General features: G+C 41.4%; 1 protein-coding gene across 10 annotated transcripts in view; it reads right to left on the minus strand.

Annotated features, from left to right (window-relative positions):
* Positions 1-23185, minus strand: part of GDAP1 (ganglioside induced differentiation associated protein 1) — a 45516-nt gene that overhangs the window by 16119 nt on the left and 6212 nt on the right. For 2 of the 10 annotated variants that reach the window (XM_045896362.3, XM_045896361.3), the window contains exon 3: positions 1222-1414. The exons of 1 other annotated variant lie outside the window; for it this stretch is intronic. In XM_045896362.3, the coding sequence (XP_045752318.1) occupies positions 1222-1414 (193 nt within the window). Of the gene's footprint in view, positions 1-1221; positions 1415-2102; positions 2248-2808; positions 2871-13845; positions 13891-22745; positions 22912-23185 lie in introns of those variants that run through there. 7 more of the 10 variants (XM_045896364.3, XM_045896366.2, XM_045896367.3 and 4 more) reach the window with 7 other exon arrangements.

Here is a 23185-nt window from a genome sequence, read left to right on the forward strand (position 1 = left end):
CATTAAACTCTCTGGTTTAGATCAATGGCCACCTCTAAAATCTCCAATCAGAATCCTAGAGAACCAAATACTTGGAATAAGAATAGGGGCAGACCTATTGCCAATCTAATTCTCTGGGGTTCCCTCCACACACATTTAGGTCCCATACCTATTTTTCTAAGTACCTCAGACATTTTTGGCCTAGTGATTTGGGGTTATATTCTGGTTTTATCCTGCCCAATTAACATGCCCATAACTAGAGGCAGATGAAAAGTAACTGGATCTCATGCAGCTTCTATTTCAGAAGAGTACTCAGCTGAAAGGAGCCTTCTGTTCTCTCAATTATGCCAGTGATCAGCTGTATAATCTTGGGCAAATACTGAAACTATAGTTCACCTCAAAGGATTGTCATTAGGATCAAGCAAGACAATATGGAAGTAGCAATGACTATGGGAGACAGCTAGTATAATATGAAGATATGGATTTGAAAGACTTCCATTCCAGCCCTAATTTGCCATAAAATAGCTGTATTACCTTAGGCAATCCCTGTTATCTTTCATCAATTACAATGGAATAACTAGTCTATCATGCCTGTCTCAGATGGGTTCTTTTGAAGACTGAATAGAACAGAAATTATAAAATGTCTAACATAAAACAGGCTATCGAAAAATGATTATTACTTAAAAGCACTATACAAATTTAAGTGCTATAATTCCTTACAAAAGATATAAAATTCATACTATAGAGAAGTCACAGGGCAAAGATCTCCAAATATACCAACATTCTATTCTCCCTTGCCTAAGTTTTATTCCTCTTTTCCCCTTTTTCCCTCCTATTGTTTTTAAGATGGAACTATTTGGTAGACTAGAGAAAACTGGTTTTCATAGTGTACATTTCAAGTGGTCATGAATTTTCCAGGCTAAAAATTCACCACCACAAACCACACACCTGCAGAGGAAAACCTCTGAATTAAAAAGGGAAGTTCCAACATTAAATTTGCAGTTTATATAAAATCTTTTAAATAGAGTTATGCTGGCTTACATAAAATTTATGGTATCGACCTATTTTATATTTGTGTGCTTATGGAAATGGAAAAGGTTTTTACTTCCACCATCATAAAACCAAAAGAAAAAAGGAAGGAAGGAAGGGAGGGAGGGAGGGAGGGAGGGAGGGAGGGAGGCAGACAGACATATAACTGTGTTGAAAGTAAATCCAAAAAATCACAAATAGCCTTAACATTACCATCCAGGAAAGTCTGTTCAAGATAATCAATGATCTGAGTGGCCTCACAAATAATGTTTTCCCCGTGGATAAGGACAGGCACTTCTCCAGTTGAGTTCAAACGCATAAACCAAGGCTCATTGTGCTCACTCAGGGGCAGACTTACATCATGTTCCTCGCACTTCAATGCCTTTTCAGCAATTACCAAGCGCACCTGAAAGAGTTCACACTGGTTACTACAACACATGTAGGCTTTCAATTAAATGACATCCCTGGATACTATTAAGCAGCCTTTCTGTGCTTCCCTAAGTTATTATTATCAACATTCTTTTTAACTATTCCCATTCTAGGAATTAACAAGTGAGATATATTTTAGCGGGTCTTAATCCTATAAATTAGAGGACAAAAAAAAAAGATTGAAAATAATTCTGGCTAAATTCATTCCACAGTGACTCTCCATCACCACTACTTTCTTTCCGTCCTAAACCTAAGTATGTGTCCTCCCCAGACAAGACTCTGATATACAGATGTGTTAGGCCTTGTTGAAGAGAGCGAATGCGTACAAGAAAAAGAAGGAACTGTAGATTATGCGGTTGCAGGAAGGCGCTTCCCTCTGCCTCACTCTCCAAGGCCCAGGGCACAAGGCCTCCGGCCCAAATACCCAAAGTGATGCTTTTTTTCGCATTTCATGAGTGGCAAAGCCTGAGTCATAGCCTTTCCATTTCCGACTAATTCTCTGTGCTCCCCCACAAGGCGCATCCCCGTCCTCAAGCGAGCGCCCGCCCGGCTTAGGGCTTCGGAGGCCCGGTTCTAGATGCGCCGGAGGACCGGGGAGAGCGCTGAGGGAGCTGTCCCGGTGCTGAAACCCGATCCGCGCCGCCCGCCCCAGCAGAGGCCTTTACCTTTTGAGAGCTGAAAGAATGTGTCCAGTGGTACAGAATGAGCCTAACCTCTGCGTCCGACTTGCCTTCCGCCATCAAGGGCGCGCCCCCTCTCTGCTCCTCCTGCCTCCGAGACATTTTGGGGTGCGCCGGCGCTGCAGGGCCTCGCCTGTCAGCCCTTTATTTCTCCCACCCACACCACCCCGCGAAGCGTCGTTAGTTTTTCCGCGAAGCCTCTGGGAGCCGGGAAAGAGGACTTCGCGCGGACGAATAGACCACTGGGAAATGTAGTTTCCACCGCCAGAAAGCTGCAGGGACGTGTCCGCAAAGATGCGGGGGTGTCTTCCTGCCAGAAAGCCACTGGCGTATGGAAGTCACATAGGAAGTGCAAATGGACTTTTTTAGAGGAAACCGTCTAAAATACGAGTCCCTGAATACTAAAGTTAGTAATGAATAATGTTGGCTGCAAATTACTCAATTGGTTTGGTGGGGTGGGGTTATGGAGTAGAAGTTGCTCAGGTATAAAAGCAGCAATTTCCTCTTGGAGGATTTGTGCCCTTTGCAGAAGGGAAGTTTCGGTTGACAAAACAAGATAAGGATCCATGAGTTTTCATTAGAAGATGCTCTTATGGAGTCATGCAAAATAATAAATGATAACAGATCTTATAAACGATGGCAAGTTAAAATAGCCTAGTTGCTAAACACAGAATTTTTAGGGCAGAACTACCTGAGTTCACGTCCTGGTTTTTGAAGTGGAGGTAATAATTCCATTTCCCCCATAAGGTTTTCCTGACAAATAAGTAAATACAACGTTAAACACTCAAAATAGCCTCACATGTGTAGACACTCAATATTATTCACAAGTTCAGTTGCTTTATAAATACCCTCATAAGCCATAGTCAAAATCATAATTTTATACTAGTCTAATGATTGTACACCTCTTAAAATTTGGCATAATAGTAAATTAATAAAAATTCTCCCTTAGTAAATATGTATTAATATGACCATAAAATGAATCCCTGTATAATTCATTCAGTAAATACGTAGTGAGCACCGACTACATTCTAAGCATGGTGCTAGGCTCTGGGAATACGAAGACCTGACACTCAAGATGTGTCTCGTGGCAGAGACAACAAATAAATAGACAACACAACAGAGATGATAACTGTCAGTCTTAGAATGAACACAAGGTTCTATGAGAAAAGAGAGGCAAGTATGCAACTCAGGTGAAAAGAGATAAAATCTCATGAGGTACTTCCTCCCCTTTACAATATTTCATTTGTTGTTCTCTATAATTCTTTTATAATTTTTAAATATTTAAAAATATCTTTCATACTCGTAAGTTAATTCAAATGTTACAGCAAAAAATGACCCTTATCAAATTTGTTTTTTTATCCATTTGTTCTTCAGAGTAGAAGAGGAAAAAGCAAAACTTTGAAATCAGACAGAGTGGGGTTTAAATTCTGGGTCCACCCCTAACTTGACCTTTCTTGAGCCTTCACTTCCTCATGGGTAAAATATGGATATATAAAAATATATGCCTGCTGTGGGAATTCAGTAAAAGATTGTATATAAAGCACTTAAGACATGGCCTGGAATATAGCAATTGATGAAAGCATATGTGGAAAGCTCCTCCATGACATTAAGAGAACATATTATACTTTCTCTTCTCTCTTAACGGCCTCAAGATTTTTACAACTACCTATATAATCCTCCATTCCCACTCCTCCTCAGAAAAACTTTATTTTAAATTCTTCCACTTCAGATTCCAACACATGCTATACAGTTACCTTTCCTTAATTAATTCAATCACTTCAATATCTGAATAGACTCAACACTCTTGGCAGGTCATCTGTCACTTGCCATTGAAAGTGTTTTCATGGGCACCTGGGTGGCTCAGTCGTTAAGCGTCTGCCTTCAGCTCAGGTCATGATCCCAGGGTCCTGGGATCGAGTCCCACATCAGGCTCCCTGCTCAGCAGGAAGCCTGCTTCTCCCTCTCCCACTCCCCCTGCTTGTATTCCTGCTCTCGCTGTCTCTCTCTGTCAAATAAATAAAATCTTTAAAAAAAAAAAAAGAAAGAAAGTGTTCTCACAATAAATCCCACATATATAAAATACTGAGTACTTTCTCTATCACATCTTCCCAGTCACAAAGCCTTAGAGCAAACATTGAATGAACTGATTGATTACTGTGTTGGTGTTTAATATTAAGCATTCATAGATGTCCTTGGGAGTACAAATGTGTACATGGCTTCTGAAGGGAAATTGATCCATATGTGTCAAAAACCTTGAAAATGGACATAACTTTTTTTTTTTTTAAGATTTTATTGATTTGTTTGACAGAGAGATACTGAGAGAGGGAACACAGCAGGGGGAGTGGGAGAGGGAGAAGCAGGCTTCCCGCTGAGCAGGGAGCCCGATGCGGGGCTCGATGCGAGGCTCGATCCCAGGACCCTGGGATCATGACCTGAGCTGAAGGCAGATGCTTAACGACTGAGCCACCCAGGCGCCCCAAAAATGGGCGTAACTTCTAACCTAGCAATTCTTCTATTTGCAATTTAAGGACATAACTTTTAGCAAATTCCAGCAGTTGGCTGAATGATAGATGGTAATGGTAATAGAAATTTTAGCTATGCACACAGCTGCTGAGAAGAAAGACTGCATTTCCCAGACTCCATTTCACCTAAATGCAACCTTACGACTATATTCTAATAAATGGGATAATGGATGTGCCACAGAGAAAGTTCTGGGAAGTTTCCTTAGGAAAACTGTTAGTCCTGTGCCTCTTCTTTGTCCCATCCTGCTTCTGGGAGGGTGGATGCTTATTTTGGACCATAAGGAAGGGACCCCATCTCAGGGATGGCCAAAGCCATGAGCTGGAGGGAAAGTGAGCCCCTAAGGATATGGAGCAGAACCACCACACTAATCTCAGTCTGCAAACCTCTAAACATTTACTTAAAGGAGAAATAAAGCCACTGTTATTTTTTGTGATTTCCAAGTGCTATTGCCTTAACCTATCCTCACTAATATAACAATCTTGTAAAATGTAAATGGCTTGTATTTGTTTATGCTTCTACATATAGTAATTTTCCAATAAGCGAATATGTGCTGCTTTTGCCTCTTAAAGATTTGAATGTCAAAAGAATATCATTCAGCAGATTAGATAAGGAAACATTGTGGTGTTTGGGTTTTTTTGTTTTGTTTTAATCAAGATAGGGGTAGGAAAAAAAACTGTTACATCGACTTTCATCGATCTATAATTCCTGTTATTTTCCATCTCACTAAAAGCCACTTGTAGGTAATATGAAAACCTTATTACCCATTTACTTGTTTATTCAGAGAGTTGACTAAATCGCATGTGTATTCTGTAGCTGTATATCTTTGGACATAACATTTGCTTGTGGGCTCCTGGAGAACAGGAGCCAGATCCAGGTCAGTTTATTTCTTCAATATGCATTGTAGACTTTACCTGTCCCAGGAACAGTGCTAGATACAGAAGATATGGACTTAAAAGCCATAGTCACTGGGAACTCAAGTGTGGAGAAAGAGAAATGAGATTTCAACATGTGTGGTAATTGCTTTGATATCTAGGAGATTATAATAAGAATATAGACAAAGGCACCTAAGAGAGACAGTCTTCCCAGAAAAGGTGATGATCTTTACTGTAACTAGTACCATACTAGTGCAATTACCAATATATCCAGTGTTGCATCTCCTCTTGCTCATACAGGCTCTTGAGAGCTGACTGTTAAATTTTCAGGAATTTTATAAGCTGGATGTTCAACCCAGCTATTACTGAAAATTAAATAAAATTGAATTGCATTTAAATGAGTTATTTACAAAATAAACCTAGCAAGTGCTCAAAACTCACCACTTCCTATTTTATTACATTTATTATCTATACTCGAGTTTGTTTTTGTCTATTATATTGGTATGATGGAAGTCACTTATACGGATGTGCTACACTGCATGTCTTTCTAACTCCCTGGTCAGTGATATCATGTTAGTAACTTGAAACTGGCCATGGTAGGGGTATTTACATTACAGAAATCGGCAAGTACTATCTATCATGTGTTTGTTTTTTCAAGAAAGCTGGTTGTTAAACATTTACCAGCACACCTCTGAATGCACATATCTTATTTAATATTGAATAAATTGTTTTGAAGATGATGATCAAAAGAACCCTGAGTATATTTTGAATTTATTAATTTGTACTTGGTACAGCTTCAGTTCTGCTTTCTCCATTTCTCAGACAACCACAATGCTATTTCCTTTTCATTCTCTTCACTGTGGTTAGGGGGAAAGTAGATATGAACACATCTATCAGCCCACTTTCGAACACTGAGCACTTTCTCTAGCATCCTCCCAGCAGCAAAACCATGAATCACAGTAAACACGGAGTGCATTGATTATTGCACTGGTGTTTAATACTAATAATACCTCATAAACAAAAGGCATAATGTTGAATTTTGCATTAAAGACCACGGACCACTTTCTTACAGTCTCATTTGATCCTCTTCGTCGCCTGTGAGGCAGCTACCATCCCAAATTTAGAGTTGAGGAAATAAGGTTTAGTGACTGAGAGACTAGTCTGAAATCCTATAGGAAGTGAAAGAGCTAAAACTCAAACATGACTTTTCGGACTACTCACCAAGGTATTATTTTCTACTACAGTATGCTAGCTTTAAGCCAAAGAGAGAAAGTTATGGACTTTCAAGCTTTACACAGCCTGGGACAGATTTTGAGGAAAATGTAGCCACCTTCCTGACAATTAGTCCCAAAGTTATATACACTTCTGTTAAAGCACAAACTGTCATATCAAATTACTGTTTATATTTCTTTCTTGTGTGTTACATTCTGAGCCTTTTAAGGACAAGGACCCAATGTTACTTATTTCAGTATCCCCAGGAACGCAACATAGTGCTTGGGTTGATGCTCCAAACTGCTTTTTAATTAATAGAGAAAAAGAATAGGTAGCCATCACCACCATGAATAGCAGCGAGTAGTGATGACAACAAAAAATAACAATTAATAGGGGCACCTGGGTGGCTCAGTCGTTAAGCGTCTGCCTTCAGCTCAGGTCATGATCCCAGGCTCCTGGGATCTAGCCCCACATCGGGCTCCCTGCGCAGCGGGAAGCCTGCTTCTCCCTCTCCCACTCCCCCTGCTTGTGTTCCCTCTCTCGCTGTGTCTCTCTCTGTCAAATAAATAAATAAAATCTTAAAAAAAATAACAATTAATAATAAATTATAGCCTTTTTAGTTCACTGCTGTAGAAATTCAGTGTGTAAAGGTAAGTTTATTTGACAGAATTTGGTATTTATTTACAAATCTGGCCTGTGGATCATGGCTCTGCAAATGAACTCCCTTTTAATGTTAATATTTATTGACATTCTTTATTCATTTAAATATTTGAAAGAATGGTGCAGGTGGATTTGATTGATGTTAGAAATAATACATCACACAACCTTTCTGAGTCTGAGCCACCTTACCTATAAAATTATGATAAAAATCCTCCAGATATTCTGGCTACACAGATATGACCAGTTTGGGAAAATTCCTTGATCTACACAGTTATAATATGTGCCCTTCGGTGTCTTCCGCTTCAATCAAGTCTTGATTTATCATAAAGATCTATCATGGTGGAATGATCTATATATTTATAAAAGTGATTATTACTCATAGTCCTATTACTCATCTATTTTGGCAGGTATTAACTCATATTTATATATACATACATATATTTTTAATGTATGTCAACTAAGCCAGAGATCTTGAAACCTGACAAATTGTTAATACTCTAGGTTTCTGATTTTACTTTTATGAATGACCACAAGAGGTCTCTATTTTTTTAAGAATAATCTGCTTTTTTTCTTCCTTCCTTTCTTTCGTTGTTTTTTTTTTTTTTTTTTTTTGGCTTTACAAATTAGAAAACAGAAATGATGGTATTCTCAAGAGGATATATTTAACGAATTAAGCTATCTCATTCAAAATCAAATTTTCCAAAATGAGAAAAAAAATCCTTTACACATACGTAGAAAAACAGAATTGTCTCCAATTCCTCCTGATAACAGTAACATTAACACTAAGTACCCAGAAGCTACTGGGCCCGCTCTGCTTTGACCCATGCCAGTTATCCAACACACGTGAATTGCATAGAATTTGTAATTAGTGTGCATGTAAGAAAAATGGAGAGGGGGTCCTTATTTAGAAATTATTTTGAGAATGCTTATCTCAAAGGTGAATAGTTCCTGTTGTCTGACATTCTCAAGCATCTGCAAAACTCTAAGTTATTATCTAATTGAATGAGATAAAAGTTGGCTCATGGAGTACATTGATTTGGTAAAAGAATTGTGATTCTGGCTAGTTTACCTGAGCTCTAATGAACATGACTCCTGTATTTGATTTATTGTAGTGGTTCTCAAAGTGTGGTCCCCTGACAAACAGATCAATATCACCTGGTAGCTTGTTAGAAATGCACATTCTACTGAATCAGAAACTCTGGAGCAATTGGTGTTTTAGAAAGTCCTTCAGGGGGCGCCTGGGTGGCTCAGTCATTGTCTGCCTCTGGCTCAAGCCATGATCTCCAGGTCCTGGGATGAGTGAGCCTCCATATCCAACTCCCTGCTCAGCGGGGAGTCTGCTTCTCCTTCTCTCTCTGCCCCTCCCCCTGCTCATGCTTGATCTCTCTGTCTCTGTCTCCCTCTCTCAAATAAATAAATAAAATATTAAAAAAAAAAAAGTCCTTCAGGTTTTTCTGATGCACTTAGGGTTTGAGAACTACCAATTCAGTGTAAAATTGATGAACCATTCCAATTCTCCTTCCCTAATTTGCCCCATCTCTAAAATTTATAGAGCAGAATCATGTCTGAAAACATGACTTACAGTGTCTGGAAAAAAGGTCAAATAATATGAAACCACTTCCACAAAACAGTCTGATAAAACCCCATGGTGCCAAGTCACCATAGTTTATATGCTCAAATGCCAAAACACCTCCACTTTCCCCTCAAAAAATGTAGATTACTCCCTGCAGCCTTCTAAGCAAAAGCCTCAATGACCTTAGAATAGCCCAGATGCACTTTTGAAACTCTAAAATGTTACCTCTGGTCTTTCTTGCCTCCCAGAGCAAAATAATCGTATTTAATACCAAGTGCAACTTACTAATTCAGGAGGCTCTAGCTGTGAGGTTACTGTATACTTATAATAATTTGATTAATTTTCTAGTCTCTCAAAGAAGGACTACTAAGGTGAATGTACTAAATTCTTTATTTTTAACTAGAGAATTCACTTTGAGCTATATTTCTGGTAGAAAAAAATTTGACATATATGTCCACCCTCTCTCATCTATCTCTACTGTGATGAATGGTGTACATTTCAGAATAAACACATGAATATGAACCAATATATAATTTAAGCAAAGATGTATTTGCCCTACATGGTTGCTAATATTTTTTTGGAGTGCTTACTGTGTGCCAGGAACTATTTCAAGCCCTTATGTGTAGATTGTATTTAACACTTGCAAAATCCCTTAAGACAGGGAGAAATATCTCCATTTTACAGATGAGGATATTGAGGCACAGATAGGTCAGGAAATTTCCCAAACTCCCACTATTAGCCCCAGAAGTCTGGTCTAGAGATCATGTTCTTACCACTGCAAGAGGCAGCCGCAGGATATGGGAGACAACCATAGGGTCATCAGCTCTGATTTCACTAGTCTCATGCAAATAGTACCTACTCCTTCAGACACTAATTGTGTTAATTCAGGAATTTTTTGCCCAAGACTGTTTAGAGTTCATACAAAAAACGAATGACAGGATGGAAAGAATATCCTCCTAAAACTAAACCAACACTTACAAATTTGAACCAACATTCCCCTAGTAATATCTAATACCCTTCTAAAAGTTTACAAAGTGCTTTAAGAACAGTATTCATTTGATTTTCCCAACAAACCTCCTTTTAGCAATAAGGAATCCACACTGAGATATGATTTATACCACCCCACTAATAAGCGGTAGACCAGGAACTAAAACTCAAGGCTTCCAGCTCCCCAATCCTATGGACATCCTACCCCATCTCACAGCTCCCAAGAGGCTCACCTCTTGCCTCAGCCTAGATATGGACCAACCCGAGAGTACTCCATTATTTATTACATCACAGTCTGACTTCAGTCCCCTTTCTTGACTTTACAATGAAGGATTTGGACATGCTGATCCAGTACTGTGGGGTCCTCTCATTGTCTGAGTTCAGTGCCTGAGGTTACACTTCACTGTGCAACTTGTCCTTAATTTAGTGTCGCCCTCCACTGCAGTCCAAAGCCTAGCAATTAAGAGCTCAGACTCTCAAGTCAGAGCTGGAAACAAATCCTTGCTCCACCACTCACAAGCTATGTGATCATGCAGTCCATAGCTTCCTCACTTATAAACCAGGAAAAATAATTGTGCCACTTTCACTGAGATAGATTGTGGATTGATGGTGATTTATAAATTGTTAAGTATTTAACACAGTGTTTAGCATAGGATATATAAAAATTATAACATAATAATGATAGGATATAAAAGTAACTGGTATTTTTTAACACTCTGGCTAAATGTTAACTATTCATGTGGTATGTTCTCCAGTCAGAGGAGTTTGGCTGCTAGATTAGCTGATCCTTGGAATTTCATTTTTGGCAATTCTCTCTAATGATTTTGTGTGTTTTAGACATTTATACCTCAAAAATACATATGAAAGCATCAGCATTAAGTAGGAATTAAATATTTCTTTTCTTTTGGAAATTAAGTATTTCTAATGAAAGAAATAACAGTAAAATATTTAGATACTATGCATAGATCCACACAGGTTCATTTCTAGACTTTATGCTCTGCCCCCTGGAGTAGATCACTAAAAGAACACTTTCCTGATTGTGTCAGTAATATTAGGCAAACGTCGATTATAATACGAAGGTAAGAGAAGTTAAAGAGAAAAAAAGGAGTCACTTCCCAGTGTGCTTGACTAGTATTTGAATAATATCACTAACACTTCTTTTTTAATGTTACAATAATAAAGAGGTCTATTCATAAATGTTTGCAGCTCTGAAAGCCTCTAGAATATTTAGACACAATCTTGGAGAAAGCATATTCCATGGAAGACACTTAAAGCTCAGGTGTGAAATTGCAGCTTTGTATGAGAGGTGTTTCCTAAGTGCTTTCTTATTAATTTACAATGTGCTTGTGTACAGTTTATCATTTAATGACAACTGTGGAATGCCACTCTCTCAGTGGAAGTTTACTTTTTCTCCCCGTTTCCCAAAAAGTGACTCAGGTAGTCTTCCCAGACACCGTTTATCATTCTCTTTTTATGTTTAAAGGAATCTGTCCAGGGATTTACGATCATTTGGCACTTATCTTTGTAATTCAAATTAGAATATTCAATAATACATTGGCATTTATTTTTCCAATAGCCTTGCTCTTGTGTTCTTTTAGTCACTAAATAATAAGTGGAGAAGTTAATTTATGCCTACATTGTCTCTGGCCACATGAGAAAAATGGCATAAAAACTCAGAGACATAAGCTTTAGAGAAAGAAAATGCTAACGTTGCAAGGATTGCTCGAAGTAAGATTTTGCTTTGTTAATGTATAAATAGGACAAGATAAGGTTCTGGGCCGCAGCATATCCTGGGCACCAGATAGTCATCTATGTTCCTTTGGCACCAACTTCAACACACTGGAATGATTTTTTTTTTTCTTAACCACCCAGTGTCACCAGGGATGTTGAGAGAACAAACATGAGAGCTAGTGCTACAAAAACTACTTCATTTATCTTGTTGGTCTTAGTAAGATCCTAAAGAAGCATAAGATAATAGTGACACTAGAATAAAGTGTTGAATTTTACATTGAGATACCAAAGTCTAAAACAGCAAAGTCTAAAGTGCTTTAATTTTTCACATACCACATGTTTTAAATAAAAGCAATACTGTGGCTCATAGAGAAAAGATTAATTTAAATCCTAAGCATGTAACTGAGACAAATGAAAGCATGAAACTGAACCTGTGCCTGTTCATGAATGCTACATGAGAGAAATGGGTGACATGTGACCACAATGAACCTGTTGCCAATGACTCCCTGAGTGACACTGGCGACTGGCTGGGGAGACCAGTGAACCACAACGATCACAGAGAGGAACATGCCTTTATAAGCAGTCACATCCTTTTAGAGCAGGGCAGTTCAATAGAAAAACGAAAACTGGTCGAATTCAGGTGATGCTTTGGTTTCCAAAAAACCAGATACATATATCAACTTAAAAGCTTTTCAGCCTGAGAAACTATTGCTCTCTGCAAGTTCTGCAAACGTAAAAGCCCAATTTTGCCAATTCCAAGTGGCAAAAGAATGTGAAGATGGTAAAATCACCACCAGCCAGAGACATTGTCATATAGTATATGAAACTGAAATACACATGAAATGGGACAGATGAAGATGAAGCACCAGGAGTCCCAGAAATGGTTAGAGCCCAGAAGCTTGGTCTGGAAAGGGAGACTTGAGTAGTTTTAAAGCGGGGGAGATGCCCCTTCCTCCAAGACCTCCCCGGAGCAAAGGTGTTGATTCTGTACAATTAGAGGTAGCTGAAATCCGATGGGCCCTCTTTAAATAACCGATGACCAACAAGAGCCCTCTTTTTCACCTTCCTCATTACACATGTGCCTTGATGGCTGTGGCAGCTGCAGATAACAGCAAGTTCTCAGGCAGACGTGCAAGGAAGTTCACGGCTCAGCTCTCAAGAGCCCTGAGCCAGCTGTCCTAAAAGCTGATTTAGAACTTACTCCCCTGTGGCCAGGAGGGTGCAGAGCCCCCTCTAGCTCTGCAGTGGGTTCTGTGCCCTCTTTCTTCATGAGCTACATCACAGCTCCAGAATCAAGGCTCTGCGTCAGCATCAGTTTTTGGACATGTTTCCTCCCGACTCCTGAGCTGGCCCCTGGTCACCAGTAGGCCCGCTTGGTGCTGCAAATGTGATCCTGTCTGTCGTTTTGGCCTCAGCAGAAGAGCGACATGACCATATTTATTGCTGTTGCTATTCTGGGGCCCAGATGACGTTTTTCTCCCCTTGTGGCTGAGCACTGCCCGTTCATCTTTCACTACTCCCTCCAAGTCTGCAAGGCTAAAACCAGGGATACAAATAGACTCTATCAGGAGGAGAGTTATAATGAGAAGTTCTTAAGTCGTCTCAGTCTCTTCGCTTTAATGCTATGGCATTAAAAGCTTTAAATTCGGTAGCCCTGAGTTTTATATGTGTACTGTTCGCATCCCACTTAAACTGCGATTGGTGGTAACTTTGCTTAAGAAAGAAAACTTTGCAAAGGGGAGGGGGGGAAAAAAAAAACCCTGACTGATAAACACAGCTTGGAAATCTGGCAAATGTTGAGTTTTCCACTGCTGTATGTTGGGAATGTCCAAATGTTACCAGAACACTTGAAGATTCTCACTTGCCTCCATCCCTTCACTCTTCCTACTAAGACACTCCCGTTCTGTGACGTGGAAGGGACTACATGACAAACCGCAGATATTCCTATTAAGGATACAATGATACAGGGGCACAAGTGACAGCTCCTGGAAAGTAACTATATAGAGATTTTCTAAATGGAGAACATAGACACATAAGTAACTAATTACCACATGCATTACAAGATGTCCCAAAGGGGAGTGACTCTGACTTTACCACTAGCCCCTATTCATTGCCAGTCAGTCAGGCTAGTCTTCACCATGGCTCATAATCCCTCCACGTTAGCTCTCACCTGGCTGATCATCTGCACTTGGCAATCGTTCGACTCTAGCTTTGCTAACACGACTCTTCAGGCTTCATGCACCCTGACACAAATCACATCTGTGATGGACACGGAAGCAGAAAACAGGGGAGGCAGTGGGTTGCAGGAGCGGCGTGAGGGGGCTCCAGAGCCAGTCGCCTGGGCGTGAAGCCCCGCTCAGTCAAGCTTCCATTCCTCTATAAAATCAGGATGATAGGAGTAGCCCCCTCAGGTGTTGCTGCGAGAACTAAATGAGAAAACTGTATGGAAACACAGAAAGACTCAAAGGCTGAGAACAGGAGCAGAGAAATTTAACGTCACTCTAGCACATTTCCTTTGAATGAGTTGTGGTTCACCTCCAGTCTGGGCTGCTCACTCTGAGAAGGTCAATACGCAGGAGTTGTGCTCCAGATTCGGATGCTTCTGGCTGCCAGCTGGGGAAATACCTTTTCAATACCCAGAGTAGTATTTAAAGTGTACTATCAGCTGTCAGCTTGGAGAGTTTTCACCTGAAAAGTCGATACACTATAGAGCTTTTTAAATAGAAGCACCTAAAACAAGGCCTGATTCTTAGTGTTAAGAAAGTGATAGAAATATATATTATCTGTGTAGCTTTTTTGCCCTGATTTGTGTTTTTGTCTTTCCTCCCTCTTTTCGGTTGAGTATTTCTGCATTCATTTCCACTGACGGCAGAATAACTAAATGGAGACCCATTTCCACGCATTTCCTCTTAATTTTGTCCCTTTCCTGGTAATTCAGGCACCTCCCAGTCTGATACAAATCTCTTTGGGGTAAATATTCAAGTCTCCATTCTCCCTCTCTCTGGTGGTGGGAGTGCACGTGGGGAATAGGTCTAATTTTCTGGTGCCTTAGTATTCACCTGACCTCAACAAAAGGGACATTAGGTTTGAGAGCCTCTGGTCCTCACCGGCCTGCCCGAAGGGTCTTGCCCCACTGGATCTTTGGGACTTGAGCTCTGGCCTTGCCGCATGTGCTAAAGGGCTCATGTCTGAGGTCACTTGTGGTTAGTCGCTCCAGCATGGTCCAGCCCCATCAGCGTGTGGCCATCTACCCCTCCCCAACGCTGACTCAATCTTGTCTCTAACTGATCATCTGGAATTCAACCACATCTTCCGTCCGGTCCCTGCTCTTAGTCCCTCATCTATCCCGTTGCTGATGGGATGGGAAGACTTCTGACAACTTTGAACAGTAAAATTTAGTTGACGTTCCATATATACTAACCTGATCAATTAACAACGGTAGACTCCATCATCTTCTGCCTTGTCAGGAAATGCACATTGATTTTACTGCCTGCTCTTTGCATTTGGAAAATTATACAAACTGCCCAGTTTTACAGAGTCCCCACTCAAATTTCTTTGAAAGCTGTTCTTTATGTGCATGAGGGCAGGGCTAAGCTTTCCCAGAACCCTTAATATTTTCTTCCCACACTCCAATGGATGGGTTTGTGTACCTGACTTGGAAGGCTAGCGCTATAAGTCTTTTTCAGCCACAAGGCCTGGGAAGCAGAGACATCTATGTTGCCTCTTTCTGATCTTGTCTGTCCCAAGTGCCATAAGCAGGAACCATGGGGACTTGTGACCACGTCCCAGTTGGTCTCTCCTTACACTCAAATCTTAATCTCTCTTGACTCCACACCAAACCTTGGATTCCAATGATCCCTTATGAGACCGTTAAAAGAAACAATTCATCTTGTCCCCATGGCTCTATGAGAAGGAATGGTTTCCTCTAGGAAGTCTCTGGGAACAATCCACTCTCATTTAGAACAGGCTTCCAGACAGAAGTCCACAAAGCCATGGGAGTTCACCCAAGTATTCTAAGGGGTCTGGTAATTCCAGAATTTTCCATCACTGGTTTCAGTGGCTGATCTTGTATTAATGTTTAGGCTAACTTTGGCACTGAGTCTTTCTACTTTAATTATTTCTGACTAATGAGAAGAGAGGCAGACCTAATGGTAAATGAGGCATCTCCACCAAGCAATAGTCAAATGGTATGCCAGGACACTGTACAAGGAAAGGCTTCCTAATAGATCCCATAGAGGAGTCTCCAAAGGCATCAGCATGTGCTGAGTCAGGAGAAGCTATGCCTCTGTGGGAAGTGTTCTAATTTTTTAAAATGCAAGCAGTGATTTCAATTCATCAAAACATCATCTGTCACATTAAATTCAGGTTGTTAATTTCAATATTGTTTTCAATTTATATTGGCTTATGTTGTAACTAAGCTAGAAGTATATAGAAGTATACCTTGTTTTAGGTTTTATATATTTAAGCACACATATACAATGATCACACATTCAGATAAAAATAAAATTATTTAAACCACCGTAGGAGGGAGGTCTAGATAAATTTTTGTTTTCCTTCAAAAGGTATTTGTGCATTTCTCAAGATTGAAAAACACTGGTCTGTAGTAAGAGGGGGTCACATCTTGTTTCAGGGTGTGTATCACAATCAACAAGGAGGGGCTGGTGTTTGGCACCGATTTCATATTTTCTTTCCAATACTACCCTTCTTCCTCTTTTTTTTTTTCTCTGCCCTACCCCCAGCTATGGGGTAAGTTATAAAATAGTCACCATTTCTTACTGACCTCTTAGAATAAGATCACAAACAGGCCCTCCTCCCTGCCTCCTTCCCCACCATCATCTCTCACCAAGATCTTCTCCCTTGCTCAGTGAGCCTCAGCATATTGTCCCGTTTCAGTCCCTTCTATGTGCCAAGCTCTTCTCTACCTCACAGTTGTTTCCTCTTCTCCAGCTGATCTCCTACATATTTTCCAGGCTATTTCCTACTCATCCTTCAGAGCTTAGCTTAAATGTCACTTTGTTAGGGAAGTATCTGAGCATTATCTGTTGGAATGATGGATGGATGAGTGGGTGGGTGGGTGGGTGGGTGGATGGATGGATGGATGGGGAGGCCTTTCCTCACCTTACAATCTAAATGGAAGTGTCATTTGATATTCCTTTCTGTAGCATTACTTTTTCTTCTATAATACAACAATTTCAATGATATATTGACTGAATATCTATCCACTCCCCACCTCAGTGGATTGTACATTCCATGAGGGCAGGTCACTAATGACTTCATACCCATTAGAAAGAATTCCATTCAGAAGGCACTCACTATGTGTGTGTGTGTGTGTGTGTGTGTGTGTGTGTGAGTAAATGAACAAAAGGAAAACCTGAAGATTACCTTAACATCACTAGTAACTGTAAACATTTTAAAGTCTTTTAATTAATGGACTACATTAACATGGGACAATCCAAAGAATGATTAAATTTTGAGGAAAATGATACATTTGGCTTTTGAGATGAAAGAGAACCTCAGGCTGAAACAGCCCTTGCATACAGCCAGCCTCATGGGACCCTAATCAAAGACAAAATAAACACTATAATCAGTATGAAAGTGACTATAAAGGCTATTTATTTTTTAGTGAAATTCAGTTATTGCTCAGACACAATGGCTCTTAAGATATGTATGATTCAGTAGTCACCAAACCATTTTCACATAATAGACTGTTTCTATTTAACTGACATAATGATTTAAAAAAAAAAATCTAAAAGAGGTGGTTCCAGGATCCTCTGAACACATATTCTTCCTGTGTGTTTAACCCTAAGGCCCTCCCATTTCAACAGAGCTCTAAACCCCCAGGAGTGACAGACAGAAAAACCAGCTAATCCAGGTGCCAATAATCAGGAATGAGCAGGGGGCAGGTCCGTGTGTCCAGCAGCCACAGTGCCCAGCTAGTCCAGGGCCACAAGGAACTTGCCAGCAGAATTAAGGCTATTAATTCTAAACTGTCTGGAAACCTCAGGAGCTGGGGCTTGGGATACTTTGCTATATGGTAACCCTCAGGCCTTCCCAGCTTAGCCCAGACCCTGTGCCCTGCTGCTTCTCCAAGATGGATGAAGGAGACAAGCCTCTCAAGGCCAGTGATCCCTAAAGACAGCATAATTCCCTAAGTCAATGCTCCAGAGATGTTGGGGAAGGAATGGAGAACTTACAAGTCCACCAATTGATTTGGTCTAGAGTTATCAGATTTTTGTTAAGGTCTAGATTTCAAGGCCACCCCATTCATGGCTTGCTTTATTTTAGAAGTACTCACTGTCTACTGTACAATTCTCCTCAGGAGACATGCTCTTACATAGTACTTCTGAATTTTGCTTTTAAAATGACGAGGAGAATATTATTTTCAATTGTCAAAGCATTCCGAAAGAGAATTCATGCAAGAAAGACAAACTAATGTTAGGATCTCTAGTGTCAGGCAACATTGAATTTGTTTTATCAATTTATGGGCTGTAAGGCAGTCCACGGGAAGGGATACCCTACAATAATGTGTCCCTGAAGAACACTCTGAGTATTTATTAAAAATACAGATTCCTGAGCCCCAACTCAAACCCACTAAGTCAGAATTCACCAAGGGAGAGACCTTGGCATGTGTATATTTCACAAGTATCCCCTGGTAATTGCCATGAGGGGAGTTTTGAAAATTGCCCTACAAAAATGATTTTTCATCAGAGAAATACATTGGGATCATGGGAAAGCTCTCAGAATGTGTGTGATGGGGCTTCTCTCAGAGATTTTGTGAGGGAAGGGTAGAGCCTGAACAAGCATCTTTTGAAAATGTTTACCAAGGGATTCTTACCTGCACTCTGATGAAGTATCAGTCCTAAAGGAATATTTACTATGGATCTGAGGTGTGGAAATGAGGCATAATTTAGCCTAGGCTGTTAACACTGAAGAAGAAAATGGTGGGGCATACTTCCTTCTAGAAGTAGCAAACCTTTTGGGGCAGCAAACACAGCAGGACTGACACACCAGTATACAGCTGGAGGTTTCTAAGTGTCCACTTCTGCCACAGTCAGGCAGACAGCCTATGAATTATTCAATCGGCTGGTGAGTGAGAAATCACTCATGCCATCTGGATTACCCAGACAGTCTTTTTCCATTTGGGACACTGTTTTTGAGGGTCGTAAAATTCATTAGGTCCACTCAGAACTGCACATGTTACTGCATCATATGCCAACTAGAATATGTGATTCTAGTCCATCACATACAAAGTATTGATTTTTAAGATAACATGCTAAGATGCGAAGGTTGATTACAATTTAATTATCAATAGGTATTGCAATTTCAAGGTTCAAAATAAAAGCAAATCAAAATGCTCTTCAGGGAGCACTGTCACCCCCTCCCTTTATTTTTCTCTGTATCTTTACAGGTTTTTACACACATACAAATAAAGATAACTACAGCATGTTACATACACTATTCTGTACTTCGCTTCTTTCCAGCTAATAGATCCTGGGGATTTTTCCGTATCAGTTCATAGAGAACTTCCTCATTCTTTTTTAAAGACCATGAAATCTGAATCTCAATTCAATTTTAAGTTCGGAGTCAGACACTCATCTTTCTTTTACCAAGGCCCACCTGTAATAAGTGTGTGAGTATGTGTGTGTGCATGTGTATGTTTATTTTTAAAAGATCACTGGGATGATCAGTTCACCTGTCAGTTCAGGGCCTCTAAGAAGCAGATGCCAGGGCAAAATTAGACATACAAGAGAATTACTGGGGGAACACACATGAAGGATAGAGGCCAGAAGAAGCCGGAGTAGGTGGGGAAAGCTTAGAGGTCACGACGCAGGTGTGAAACCCGTGAAAGGAAAGAGGGAAGGAAGGAGGCTTGGGTAAAGAAGCCTCAGACCGCAGTGGAGCCCTGGAAAGTTTCAGCCGTCGATAGGGAGCACAGGAAATGTCAGCCTGGCAGAGGCTGTGTTGAGAAGGAATGTCCAGCACTAGCAATCCCACTGGTCTCAGTTACTGGCTAGTGACGGTCTAGGTGGAGCATGGCCACAGCATGAATGCCGCCAGGATCCAAAGTTACAGCAGCTGGAGGCTGCTGAGCAATCTCCCTCCTTGCAGCAAGTTCTCTTGCAGGAAGATCTGACAGTACACAGCCAGGGCACTACCATCTCTCCTTCTACTGAAAAATGTCATCTTCTCCACGCACATTTGGGGAGCTCTCTTCTTAGGGGAAAGCTTAGGGAAGGGAAGGGAAGTCAGTGCGACAAAAGAAACCCTGTCACTATGGTAGGTCCTGGGGCTGTGAATAGTTATCTTCTCCCTCTTCCTCTCACCATTCTAAATCCCCCTTACCCTGAGCTACCACAGCAGCAGGTTTGGGTGGTTTACCTGGTGGTGTGACCCAAACCTTCATCCCTGGAGGGTCCAAACCTTGGTAAGCTACACCCTTCTCAGACCAGGGTTGCTGAAAGCGTGCATCCATAGTTACAAGGGATCAGTGGAGTACTGGGAAGTACCCAAAGGACCACCTGTGTTCCACACATTTTCCCTTCTGTCCCCATTGTATGAAAGCCTCCTCCTGCTCAGAATTTGCAGTTTCAACAGGACTCTCATTTTGTCCTCTCACAAAATTACTTCCCCACTGGAGACCTTGCGGAGCCCAGAGTTTCACGGGTAGGAGAAACAAAGACCCTGAATAGGTCATCGGATATGATGTTGAGTGAAGTACTCTTGCATCCACCGCTTAGTTCCCGGGCCTATGGGTTCACCCCACTGAGCATACTGTGCTACATGGAAGCTGATTGAGTGAATATACTGCATCCTGCAGGACACTACTCAATCTCTGCAGATTATTACCAGCAAACTGGAACTTCAGCTGTGCCGTTAGGAGACCATTCCATCATTTTGTGGGGCTGGCTCCTCACAGATAATAGAGGCATGCAGTATGTAATATGTAATGCAGCATGCAATAAGACCAATGGATCCCATGGCCAGGGCTCACTTTAGGACCTCGTTCATTCTGAAGTAGATCACCTGATCATTTGTGATGTTATGTGAAATTCCATGATGGGCATCAGGTATCCCATAAGCTCCTGGATAGTGGTGATGCTGGCTGAGGTTCTGGGGGCAGAACAGGTAAATTCATACCCAGAATAGGTGTCTATCCCTGGAGAGGATAAACCACTGGCTCTTCCAGGCTGGAAGAGGCCCAATATATAGTCACCAAGTAGATGATGGGTATTCTCAAGGACTAGTCTCTGTTGCTGGCAGGTTGGACATTCAGAGGCAGCATTTGTTAAATTGGCCTTGATAAATGTGGGTCCTTCCTGTTGGGCCCATGTATAACCTCCATCTCTGCCACTGAGGCCACTAAGTTCACATGTCCCTTGTTCCAGATCTAGGATGGTTGGCAAGGAAGGATGGCTGACATCAACTGGCTGAGTCCTTTTATCTGCTTGGGTTTTCAGTGCCTCCCCAATGGAAGGTGATGACATGCAACACAAAACTCTTCACATGTCATGCCCATTCCCATGCCTCTACCCTAGAGCTCCATGTCTCCAATCTTCCAGTCCTTTTCCTTCCAGGCCTCTGACTATATGACCAGGTTGTTGGCCATTACCCCAAAATCTACATACATTTCTACCTCATGCCACTCTTCCTTCCATACAAAACAGATGACCAGGTTTACCATTCACAACCTGCCCCTTAGGAAGATTTTCCCTCTCTAGAGGCTTTCAAGACCACTCCCGAGTGCAGCCGCCATTCATTTTCAGCTTCATCCACATACTGTGCCTGTCCATCTATAAACCAAGTGGAGGCTTCTCTTCCTTTTTCAGCTTGTTGTATGGAATTTCAATCTTCCCACAAGTGAGAGCCAAGGAAGGGGTGCTTACTGCAACACTAGGGGACATAAGGGTCTGGGCAACCTGCTCTGGTAGCTTATCATGTCCTCTGCTCCCACTCAGCTTGATTCTGGATATACCGTGTCCAACCTACAGTAGACTGCTTTGGGTCTTTCTGAATTTGTCTTGGCAGGTTCAACAAGACCCCGCTTATAATAGGAAATTCTAGATGACTGGTCAGTTGTTGTCCTATGGTCAAGCATTCCTTTACTACCAAGGTCAAGCAACTTACCAGGACCTATTTCTCAAAAGAGAGATAGTTCTCTTTTGCAGATTATATAGCCTTGCTTCGGATCCCCCATAGACCTGTATGGTGACTCTTCCACTGGAGCTTGCCATAATCTCCCTATTGTATCTTTTCACACCACTGACACCAAACACCCACACGAAAGGATCTGCCTGATCATATGGCCCAAGACGCAGGGCTGTTTGCAGCACAGCCTGAGCCTCCTGCAAAACTCTTTCCTGCTCTGAGCCCTCTCAAAGCTGGTAGCTTCCATCCATGGCTCTCATCACATAGGCTGCAGCAGTTTCGTGTGATCTGTGTTGCTTCCGGGACCCAAGAGGGCTATCTTTTTTGTAGTAGAGGCCACAAGATGCAGCCATTTGCCTTTTACTTTGGAGGGAGCATCGCAGGCAGAATGTGGCCTTGTTGTGAACACCACAGCAGACCTGAAGTTGTGGGAGCCGGAGGCTGGCTCTCAAGTACCCTCCTCACTGCAGGGTCTCTGTAAGGGGAATCGGAGCGGTGCCCTGCATGGCCACCCCATGGGGTGTTCCTACTTCTTGGTAAGCTTTACAAAGTGCTTGCCATGTGGAAGTCATAAGTAAAATGCAAAAGATGACAAAAATGCTAGGGCATGTTTAAGGAGAGGACGAGGAATTGAAGCTTTATCTGGAATACAATCAGCATCTGAAGAATCCAATGAGGCTTCGAGGCGTGCCCGTTGAGGTAGGTTGTGGACTGGAACAACAACACTTGGCAAGGATAACACATCCGCCCCAACCCCGCGTCATTCAGTCAGAGGACAGCCTTTCCTACTGCTGGCTATTGTTTCAAATCCCATTCCAGGGCTCTTGGAACGATTCATTCTCCGACTATAACTTACTTTTCTTTTACTGCCTAATTGATTTTTTCCCCTCTCTTTCAGTTATAACGCATTTAGCTGCTACTTACCCCTTAGCTGTGTTTTCCGCAAATTGTGTGCCTCCCTTCTTAATTCAACTTGTTACCGAAAGGATAGCTCATCAATTTTCGCAACTTTTAACATCTTAATACCAACACTCCCATGAGCCCCAGGTGAGGTACAGCAGTGTTGAATCACGATATTGTACACCTGAAACTAATATTTCACTCTGTTAATAGGAATTTAAATAAAAACTTTACCAAAAAAAACAACACTTCCAAATACCCCTTTATATTCCTTTGCCACCTTCAACTGTGCTATTTCCAATGTTGAGTTGCCTCAGTATCTTCTCATTTTCAGAATAAAGCACTCTGACCTTCAATGCAGCATGAGAGAGCTGCACCCATCATCTTGTGTCCGCAGGTCCCAGGAGGTCTCCTTTTCTCACAATCACAGGCATGGGTTCCCTTCATTCCCTCCCTCTGTAGGG

Source organism: Mirounga angustirostris, unplaced genomic scaffold (assembly GCF_029215605.1).
Source record: "Mirounga angustirostris isolate CCGP_5_RB_7025 unplaced genomic scaffold, mMirAng1.0.hap1 SCAF_4, whole genome shotgun sequence".
NCBI lineage: Eukaryota > Metazoa > Chordata > Mammalia > Carnivora > Phocidae > Mirounga > Mirounga angustirostris.